Raw genomic sequence first — 10874 nt, forward strand, 5'->3', positions numbered from 1 at the left:
GGAGGAGGAGGAAGAGGAAGAGGAAGAATCTGCAGCCAGTTAAACTGAGCAGGTCCTTTTCTTGATGGGCCTAGTATGCAGTGGCCAAACAGCAATGTCCTTGTAGAGCATGTTTGTTGCCTGAATGGGCTGCCCTAAGGGGTCCTGGGGACAGTTTCCTGTGTGTCTGATCTCAGTGCTGTCATTAAACTAAGCTCCAGATAGGTCCGAGTGATGCCTTTGGGGGAGCTCTGGGCACAAAGTCAGGTCATCATGTCCATCCACACCAAACTGCAGAGTAAGGAACATGTGATTAAGGCCTTAGATAGAAGCAACGTAAAGTCAGTTCTCTGGCTGTGGGGTCAAATACAAACCCACTCATGGTGTCTTTTACAAGTGACAGACCCTATACTCCTCAGTCATCTACTGTCTGAAAAATACCCCACCAAATCATTTTTAGTAATAAATCTCATATCCAGTTTGCCTGAAAACCAACTAACCAAACAAACAAAAAAGAAAGAGACATGGGTTTCCTAAGAATAAGGAATTCTCGTGTAAGTTAGATTAGTATTTCTGAAAATTATTAGCTGCAGCTGGAGGTATAGAGGAGTTATATAGCATTTGTCAGGCCCTATGTTCAACCCCAGTACCACAAGCAAAATTACAAACCAAAAGATTGTGTTTCCTAGAAATGCCAAGCTGCAACCACAATAGCACAGCAATATGACTGCGTAACAAGATCTAAACAGGGACAGTACTGATAGGTGTGTTAACAGGCAGTGGGATTCTCAAAGGGGCCTACCTTAGAAACTACCTACAGGCAAGTACAGACTGTTGAGAGAAGGAGAATTATTCTTTCCCAGAGATGAACGCTTATTTGGTTATCTAATGCCAAAAAACAAACAAACAAACAAAACCCAAACAACACAAAACCTCAAACCTTGAAATCATGTACATGAAAGCAGCACAGTGGACTCAAAGATTGTCTGTCTGTCTGTCTGTCTGTCTGCCTGCCTGCCTGCCTGCCTGCCTGCCTATCTATCTATCTATCTATCTATCTGTCCATCCATACATCCATCCATCATCTACCTACCTACCTATTTCTATCTCTATATATCTATGTAGATGTTACATATACATGCTTGTATGTATAGTTGGAGGTTCAGTGATCAGGAGAAAACTTAGTGGAGTCAGTTTTTTCCTTCACCTTTATGTGGATTCTGGGACTCAAACTCAGATTGTCAGGCTTACAGAGCTAGCACCTTTAATGGCTGAACCATCTTGTAGGCTCCATGTGTCATTTCTTTTGTAGATTTCTTTTAGCCTTAGAAAGAATACTTCAGAGGTTTTGCTATGCTGGCTTATCACATTCTGAGCCACGTGATTATGGACATCTCACTGTGGTCAGTATTTGCTAGTAACTTGTTTAATGTGGTAGCTGTTATATATCTCTGGTGATTTGAATAAGATTCCTCCCTACTCCCCCATAACTCTTGGCCATTTAAATTCTTGCTCCTTGGTTGTTGGAACTGTTTGAGAATGACAAGGAGGTGTGGCTTTGTTGAAGGAGGCTTATCACTGTGGTTGGGCTCTGAGTTTTCCAAAGACTCCAAGCTACTCTTTCTGCCTGCTACTTGTGGGTCTAGTTGGTTCTCAGCTGTTCTGGTCACCCTGCCTTTGCTCCACCATATGAGCCATCCGACCCGTTAAATGCCCCCCCCCCTTTTTTAAGTAAGTTTTCTTGGTTGTAGTGTTTTTCAAATAATAGACAAGACTATCTCATATGTATATTACTGTTTTCTATTTTTATTTAAAAAGTAATCTAGGGTAACTTTTAAACTGGTGTTTCAGTTGAAAAACCTTTAGTGAGCCCCTTATGTTTTAGGGTAGTATGAAATTGTTCCTAGTCGTGGTGGCACATGCCTGGAGTCCTAGCATTTGGGAGGCTGAGGGCCACACACACATGAATTAGAGACAAGCCTGTATGTACAACAATGTGAAGTCCATTTCTCTCAAGCACATAAAACAAACCTAGAACTAGTTCCTGAGAACTAGTTCTTTGATAGCCACGCTTTGAAAATATGTTCTCCTTGCTTGTCATTTAAAATCTCTGCTTCTGAATGATTTCTGTTTTGTTGTTTTTGAGACAGTTTCTCTGTGTATAGCCCTAGCTGTTCTGGACTCCCTTTGTCAAACAAGCTGGCCTCAAACTCACGAAGAACTGCCTGCCTCTCCCTCCCAAGTGGGGTGGGGCTGGAGAGCTGGCTCAGTGGTTAAGAGCACTGGTTGCTTTTCCAAAGGACCCAGGTTCAGTTCTCAGCACCTACATGGCACCCGACAACTTTCTATAACCCCAGAGTGTGCCAAGAATAAACATGGCACATTTGAAACATCAAAGAGAAGCCGGTGAGTGTAGCAACAGAGAGTCTTGGTAGATGCTGAGGCTTCATGTTGTAATTGTTCTGTATGGTAGTAATACTAAAGGAGGCAACAGCAACAAAACCATGGAGGTGTGGCCATGCTTCCTTTAATCCTTTAATCACTTGGGAGGCAGAGGCAGGTAGATCTTTGTGAGTAGAGGCCAGCCTGCTCCATATAATGAGTTTGAAACCAGCCAAGACTATACAGTGAGACCTTGTCTCCAAAAAACCAACAAAACCACACAAAAAACTAAACAGTAAAGTACCATCATCTCTTTCCTGATGCACCGTGATGTGCAGCTAGAACCCAGAATCCTGTGCATACTAGGTGACTGCTGCACTAGCTGAGCTGTACCCACAGCCTTCAGCACGGCGTTTATGAGGGTCTTCACTGTGGAGTGTAGCGATAGTTCATTTTCCTTGTTGTGTTAAAGGATTCTGAGGGGAGTAAGTTGAATGATTGGATTTTCCTTTTAGAGGTGACTAGATGCTATAAAGAAAATAGACTATGAAGAAGCAGAAGGAGGTTAGGGAGATGCCGGTGTTAATTACTTCTCCTGTCCCTATGGCCACATGCCTGACAAGAAGCCACGTAAGGGAAGGAAGGGTTATTTTGACTTGTAGTTTGAAAGGTATATTCATTACGGTGGAGAAGGCATAGTGGGAGTAGCGTCTGTTCATGGTGGGGAGAGCATGCAGCAGCTGCTTATTACATTTTTCCAAGAAGGAAGTAGAAGGAAAGGGAAGTGAGGAGGACCAGGGGAGAGTTTGGGGAGGGGTGGTTAGAGGATGAGAGAGGAGGAATGGGGAGGATGGGTGAGAGGGAGAGAGAGATGAGATGAGACACTCACTCACCTTCCCCAAAATGACTTTCTTCACTTCCAAAAATCACACAGCTTACCAAAACAAGGCTGCCTGGAGAGAGCCAAGGAGTTAAACACATGGTTATGGTATTGGCGGGGGTGAAGTTTCACAGGAACCATAATGACAGCGTGGACTAGGAAAGCTGGGAGAGCATCGGGGAGATTGGACAACACAGACAATCGGAGGTACATCTGTCCTCAGGCTTCTTGCTTGGACAGCTAACATGTGTGGTTTCCTTGGAAGGACACATTCAGATAGACTAAAAACTGAGTGTCAGATTTGGGCGTTTAGATTCCAGGTGGAGTATCTGGGGAAGTGAGAAGTCTCTGCAGTAGGAAGGTTGAAGGCACGTTCAGGAAGGTGCCTTGTGAGAAGAGCTGAACTTGCCTTTTCGTCCGGCTCCTGTTAGCTGCACTAAGAGCAAATCCCATGTCGAGTTAAGTAAGTGTAACACAGTAGTGAGTCCACAGTTTAAAGCTATCTGGCTCTGTGGATGCTCAGAAAAACTGGTTCATGCACATGCGGTTTAGATTGAGAGGAAAAGTTCACAGAAACCTAGGGAAGGCCTCGAGGAGATTTGTTATATTATGAAGCTGTACTGTTGCTAATTTTGCAATTAGATTTATAGAAATCTGATTTCAAGAACTATTTTCTTTCCTTTTTTTTTTTAAATATTTATTTTAATTTTATTTATATAAGCACACTGTGTCTTCAGACATAACCAGAAGAGGGCATCAGATTCCATTACAGATGATTGTGAGCCACCATGTGGTAGCTGGGATTTGAACTCAGGACCTCTGAAAGAACAGACAGTGTTCTTAACTACTGAGCCATCTCTCCAGCCCAAGAACTATTTTCTAACTGCTGTGAAGAAAGACATTAGATGCAAGACATATCTCGATAGCAAGATGTGGTGGCTGTTGCCCTTTGTCTCAGCATTTGGAAGACTGAGACAGGAAGATTGGCATGAATTAAGTCCAAGTAGACCTGGGTTACATTCAAAACAAAACAAAAGAAGTATCTAGAAGATCAATTATAATGTAGGATAAGGTGCTGAGTGCTGGTTTGGGTTTTGAAATTAGTATAGAAATCAAAGAATACATCAGATTTTAAAAGAAGAAACTGCCAGATGTGGTGATGCTCCTTTAATTTTAGCACTCGAGAGGCAGAGGCAGGTGGATCTCTGAGTTTGAGGCTGTATAGCAAGTTCCAGGCTAGCCAGGGCAAATAGGGAGATCCTGTCTTAAAAAACAAAATGTAACAAAAAAAAAGAAGAAACTGTAGGCTTTGTTCAAACTAGTTTTATGACTTGAGAGAAAATGAGTCTGTGCTTTGTAATTTGAAAGCTATGAAAAGGGTGGAGCCCTGACAAAGACGATGAAGAAGCAAGGTGAGTTGGGAAAGGCCTGCTTCAGTCCTGAGGGTGTGACTCCTGAGGTTGAAGTATGGTTGTCATCGTGTCACCAGCCTCTCTATGGCAAGGACACTAAGAATACAAGAGTAGAAATCAGAAAATTTAAACTTCAAGCCAGTGCCGATTAGCTTGTGGCCCTGGGAAAATCTACTTGTCAGGTATCCTGTGTAGTTAGCTAACAAGTGAAGCTAATGCACATCTGTCTTGGCAGCCTTCCAGAGTTGTTTGCACATCAATAAGGTTGCATATCATGGGCTGGGGAGGTGACTGTGAGGTTAGAGCACTTACTGCTCTTGTGGAGGACCCATGGGCTAGCTCACAGACCCTGCAGTTTCGGTTCCATGGTACCTGGATCCCTCCATGGCCACTTGAATCACATGTATGCATACATGGTGCACGCACACACAGTTTTAAAAAATGCTTACAGTACTAGGAATTGAATGCTTACAGTACTAGGAAGTGAGTGTTTAGTGTGCACAAGGCCCCGGATGTAATCCCACTCACCTTCAGTACATATACAAATACTCTTGTCACTGCAATTCCCCATGGAACTATAAGGTAATTATGGCACTTCTCAGTTCAAACTAAAACAAAATTATTTGTAGTTAGGGCTAGAGATGGGAAAATAAGAAAAGTGTCAAAATTCTTAGCTTTTGACAAATGAAAAACATAGAAACTTGAGTCTGAATACATGTATCTGAAAACTTGATAGACTGATTTGGGAGACTCATTTGGAAGTTTGTATCATGACAGTGATCATAGCTAAAAATGCAACTTGCATCTTATTGGATGTGACTATCTAACATGCCTTTAGGCAGAAGTATCCATGAAGAGCTTTTATTTTTATCTGTGTGGTGCTCTACATGTGGTAACAGAATTAGAAGTCACCCTTTTATAGATTGTTTTTTTGTTACTGTGATGACTAACTTGGCATGGGAGAGGAGGGTTTGTTTCATCCATCTTTAAGGAAAGTTGAGCAGGAACATAGAGGCAGGAACCATGGAGGAATGGTGCTTATTGGTGTGCTCCTCATTTCTGCGCAGCCAGCTTCCTTAAATAGCACAGGACCAGCTCAGGATAGTACTGCCCAGAGTGGGCTGGGCCTGCTGTATCAGCTGCCAATCGAGAAAATGCCCACAGACATGCCCACAGGCCAGTCTGATTGAGCCGTCCCCAGTGAGACTCAGATAACTCTGGGTGTGTGCAGGGTAACACTGTGGCTAGCTAGGAGAGTCCTCTTACGTCTGTGGCTGTGAGCTATGTTATTGTCAAGGACCAAATTTCAGAAATCTTTCTGTCTTGCTCTGTATCCTAAGATATTATTTGTTACACTCCTCAGCAGGTCAGTGAATGGTGTATGCTAGCTGGGGTGTACAAATTCTGGAGCTCAACTGTCAGTTGACAGAGTTGTGTTTACTTGTCTTGATCCTTGCTGCCTCTACTTCTCCATCTGTTATAAGCGATAATATTGGGAAAGGCTAGTGAGAAGATGTCATGTTGAACTCTTTATAAACATTAGAGTTAGTCATTAGAATGGTTGTTAATTTGGCAGTTGTCCAGGCATAAAGCACTTGAACAAAAAGAAGGAATCCTCTAGAAACTGACAGCTTGGAGGAGGCCCATGAGCCTGCCTTTCCGTCTAGAGCTGCCCTGCTTTGTGGCTTCGGCAGGCCACTTAAACACCCCCCCCCCCCCCCCGACCTAACTTCCAGCAAGTTGTAAGGAAGGATAGATGAACTGATGCATAAACACCTGGCCCAGAGGTGCTGTTAAGAGAGTGAGGCCGCTGTTCATTTTTCCCCCACACCGCCCCCGTGTGTCGGTGGAGAGCAGTTCTGGGAATTAGATTTTGTTGTTCTATACGGCTTTTGGTTTTGTTTTTAAATTTTAATTTTTAGATGTTCTTTCATAGCTCTGGTTGGCCTGGAACTCACTGTGTAGATCAGGCTGGCCTTGAACTCACAGAGATCTGCCTGCTTCTGCTTCCCCAAGTACTGAGGTTAAAGGTGTGTGTCACCATAACGGGTAACATTTGCCTTCTTATTAATTTGTTAGCAATTTTAAAATGTCTCAAGTTATTTGTTTGCTCACAGTAGAGCGAACAACAGCTGTGTGAGTGGATGGATATGGCTCAAACAGTATACTGTTAGATTTTTTTTTTCCTCTCTGATTTGCAGTGTTGAGTTTGGTAAGTACTAGATACTGCTTAAGCCAAGATAGTGAACACTGTTAATCATAGAACTGAACTAGTCTGTATGCCTCAAAAGCCTTCACAATATTCCAAACATCTAAAATCAGCTCATCAGAGCTAATATAAAACCTGTTTTTCTATAGATGAAAATGTAAAAATAGTATATGAACTATTCATTAATGTTTTATCTTGTTCTGACAAGACAGGGTGATCTTATTGCAGATGTGTGTCTACATTAAACATTGTTACCTAGTGTTGGCATGTTCAAATACTTTGTAGTACATTGTACAATTGTATAATAAATACAGGGATGAACTGCAGTCATCTAGCAAAGGACTTGCATCAAAATTAACTGGGCTGTGGTCTTAAGATACTCATGCTTTAATCCCTTACACACAAACTTATTAAACTGCAATCCTCAAGACTAATATACTAGCATGTACATTTAAAAGTGATTCCGCTATATATGCCACTTTAAAAACAACTAGATATGGCCAAGAGTATAGATAATTAGACAGCGTTACACATTAATAATATGATTATATAAATTGATATAGTACAGCCACTAGAACAGTTTTGCAGCTAGATAAAAAGTTTTAAAATCTGCCCTATATGAATACATACATGCACAGATTTATAGTTTGATTTTTTTCTCTCTTTGAGACAGGATCTCCTTATATATTACTCACTTTGACCTCCAACTCAGGATTCTTCTGTCTCCACCACCTAATCATGCAATAGCAGGCATCTGATAGTGTACCCTGCTGAAGGAACATTCTTCATGAGCTGTATATGTATAGTACATGCCTGTAATCCCAGTACTCAGGGGCAGAAATAGGAGAATCATGAATGTGAGGATACTTTAGGCCACATAGTAGCACCCTGTCTCAAAAAGTTTTTTCTGTAGACATGTTTGTATACTAAGAACTTGTAAGCAGCTAATTGATTTATAGTATACACATGGTTGACTTTGTTAAAGTGATACTACAGTTTACTGTATAACCAGTTAAAGAATATAGTATAATGCCATGGGGTGGTGCACACCTTTAATCCCAGCACTAAAGAGGCAGACAGATCTCTGTGAGTTCAAGGCCAGCCTGATCCTCAAAGTGAGTTCCAGGACAGCCATGGCTACACAGAGAAACCCTGTCTTTAAAAAAAAAAGAAGAGGAGGAGGAAGCGGAAGAAGAAGAGGAATAAAGTCTACATGTATGAAAATTACTTATACATGCTAAAGTTGTTATGGAAGTAAGCAGGACTTTTCCTGGGTGTGATGGTGTGTTTCTGTAATCTCAGTACCTGGAAGGATAAGTCAGGAGGCTCCCCAGTTTAAGGACAGCCTATGCTCCATAGCTGACCTGATTTGCTTTATGTCAGAATTATGTAGGTTTAATGTCAGCATATCTGATGGTGAAAATTAGGTATAAAGTGCTTGTATAATCCTCGGTTGGTTTCTTGCCTATTAGAATTTTAATACTTTTTAATTCTCTTCAATTTTAGGCTCGATGAGAGAAAGGGAAAGTTAAGGATGCTGGAGCAGAACAATGGATTTCTCTTTCTCTTTCATGCAAGGGATCATGGGAAACACAATTCAGCAACCACCTCAACTCATTGACTCAGCCAACATCCGCCAGGAGGATGCCTTTGATAACAACAGTGACATCGTTGAAGATGGTGGCCCAACACCCTTCGAAGCTACTTTGCAACAAGGTTTTCAATATCCACCTACAACAGAAGACCTTCCTCCACTCACAAATGGCTACCCACCATCAATCAGCTTGTATGAAACTCAAACCAAATACCCGCCATATAATCAGTATCCCAATGGGTCAGCCAACGGTTTTGGTGCAGTTAGAAACTTTAGCCCTACTGACTATTACCATTCAGAAATTCCAAACACAAGACCACATGAAATTCTGGAAAAACCTTCTCCTCCACAGCCACCTCCTCCTCCTCCTTCGGTACCACAAACTGTGATTCCAAAGAAGACAGGCTCACCTGAGATTAAACTAAAAATAACCAAAACTATCCAGAATGGCAGGGAATTGTTTGAGTCTTCCCTTTGTGGAGACCTTTTAAATGAAGTACAGGCAAGTGAGCACACAAAGTCAAAGCATGAAAGCAGAAAGGAAAAGAGGAAAAAAAGCAACAAACACGAGTCATCTAGATCTGAAGAGCGCAAGTCACACAAGGTCCCCAAGTTAGAGCCAGAGGGACAGAATGTAAGTCCAAATGTTCTGTGTAGTTTTGTAGTCTTCCATGTTTACTGGAAGTTGGAAATATTTATGATTTTATTTTCAAATATGAATATTTCCTATCATTGGTAAGGTGCTTGGAAATACAGTGAATAAATATTTGATAAGTAGGCATTGTTAGTAAGGAAATATCTTTAAAGATTTGACACCAAGAATCTTGTTTCCTTTTCTCTTTTCCCACCTCCTTTGGGGGGCTTTCCAAGACAGGGCTTCTCTCTTTAGCCCTGGCTGTCCTAGAACTCATTCTGTAAACCAGGCTGAGATCCTGAGATCCACCTACCTTTGCCTCTTGAGAGGCTCGATTATTTTTATTTGTTTATATCAAACTCTTGGTTTTGGAAGATGGAGACAAAAGGCAAAGGAAAAAGGGATTTTATATCAGGCAAGATTTACTGATAAGAGCTTAGATCTAAGATGGTTCCTGAGTGTTTGCAGCTAACTAAGCAGAGGGAGGGGCCTGTCTACAGCCAGAGCATCCTGAGGCTGGGCTTGCATCTTTAGTTCTAGCACTCAGGAAGTAGAGGCAGATGCCAGCAAGTGAAGGGAGCGCAGTAATTCCAGGTTAGCCTTGTCTATGTAGCCAGTTCTAGGCTAGCCAGGGTTACACAGTGAGATCTTGTCTCAACAATAAAATATAACAAAGGCACATAATTTAAACATGCTGATTAGGTCTTCAAATGAAGTTTTTATAAAAGCCCATGTATACTAGTAGTTGTTTTTTTATTTTTGTTTTTGTTTTTTTTTGGTTATTAATTTATTTATTAGTTTTTTTAATCTAAAGGGCTGAGCCACCGTGCCCAGCTCTGGTAGATTTATTTTAATATCTGAGATTTGACTGTGAATTTCATGGCAATAAGATAATAATACTAGTATTTAGTAGATCAGTTCTAACCTGAATGCAAAGTTTATGATATAAACTACAGATGTTTTCTAGATATGCATTTAGGAAGAAATGAATAAATGCTTATTTTGTGACAGTTATTTGCTTTTATATTTTATATATCTGAATAAGTTAATTTATTGTCTTTGGTTTAAAGAAAGATTACTTATTAATTGAACATTTCTTGGATAGCTGGATTCTACTATTTAGTATGACTCAAATGTGATTGATTTCCCCCACCCCCTAACCACCCCTTGGGATAAAGGTCACAGTAAGTCTAAGTTATCATGAGTCCCACGTGTGGTGTTTCCTGTATTTCCCTATTTTTTCTGTCATTTTCTTACTCACTTAACACGTGTTGATTGAGTATCACATGTCGGGCCCTGTTCTAAGAATTGAAGGTGTGACTGTGAGGGGAAAGCAAAAGTTAGGTTCTAGTTTATTCGTGGGTTTGTGGGTATGTGGGTTTGGGTGTTTTAAGTGTGTGGGTATTTAGCCTGCATGTATGTCTATGTACCATATGAATGCAGTGCCTGTGGAGACAGAAGAGGGCATTGGATCTTCTGGAACTGGAGTTAGAAACTTTACTGAGCCACCATGTGGGTGCTGGGAATTGAACTCTGGTCCTTTGGAACAGCAGCCAGTTCTCTTAACCACCAGGCTAATTCTCCAGCCCCTCTTTCCCTTCCCTCTCTCTTTCTGTTTTTCTTTATTTCAGTGTTTTGTTTTGTTTTTTTTAAATCAGCATCATACAATGAAATAGTCTCTGAAATGCTGTTCTTTAAAGCATTTCGTGTGTGTGTGTGTGTGTGTGTGTGTGTGTGTGTGTGGTGTATGTGCTCACATGCATGCCATACTGCATGTGTGGTGT

At 41.2% G+C, this 10874-nt stretch overlaps 1 protein-coding gene and 1 pseudogene across 5 annotated transcripts in view; both read left to right on the plus strand.

Moving 5' to 3' along the window:
• Nsd3 (nuclear receptor binding SET domain protein 3) overlaps nt 1–10874 on the plus strand; it is a 116409-nt gene that overhangs the window by 28694 nt on the left and 76841 nt on the right. For all 5 annotated transcript variants that reach the window (XM_028768280.1, XM_028768282.1, XM_028768281.1 and 2 more), the window contains exon 2: nt 8369–9090. In XM_028768280.1, coding sequence (XP_028624113.1) covers nt 8413–9090 — 678 coding nt within the window. In that variant the 5' untranslated portion in view covers nt 8369–8412. The remainder of the gene's footprint in view (nt 1–8368; nt 9091–10874) is intronic.
• On the plus strand, nt 30–156 carry LOC114621992 (annotated as a pseudogene).

The sequence above is a fragment of the Grammomys surdaster genome, unplaced genomic scaffold (assembly GCF_004785775.1).
Source record: "Grammomys surdaster isolate TR1022 unplaced genomic scaffold, NIH_TR_1.0 185, whole genome shotgun sequence".
Classification (NCBI taxonomy): domain Eukaryota; kingdom Metazoa; phylum Chordata; class Mammalia; order Rodentia; family Muridae; genus Grammomys; species Grammomys surdaster.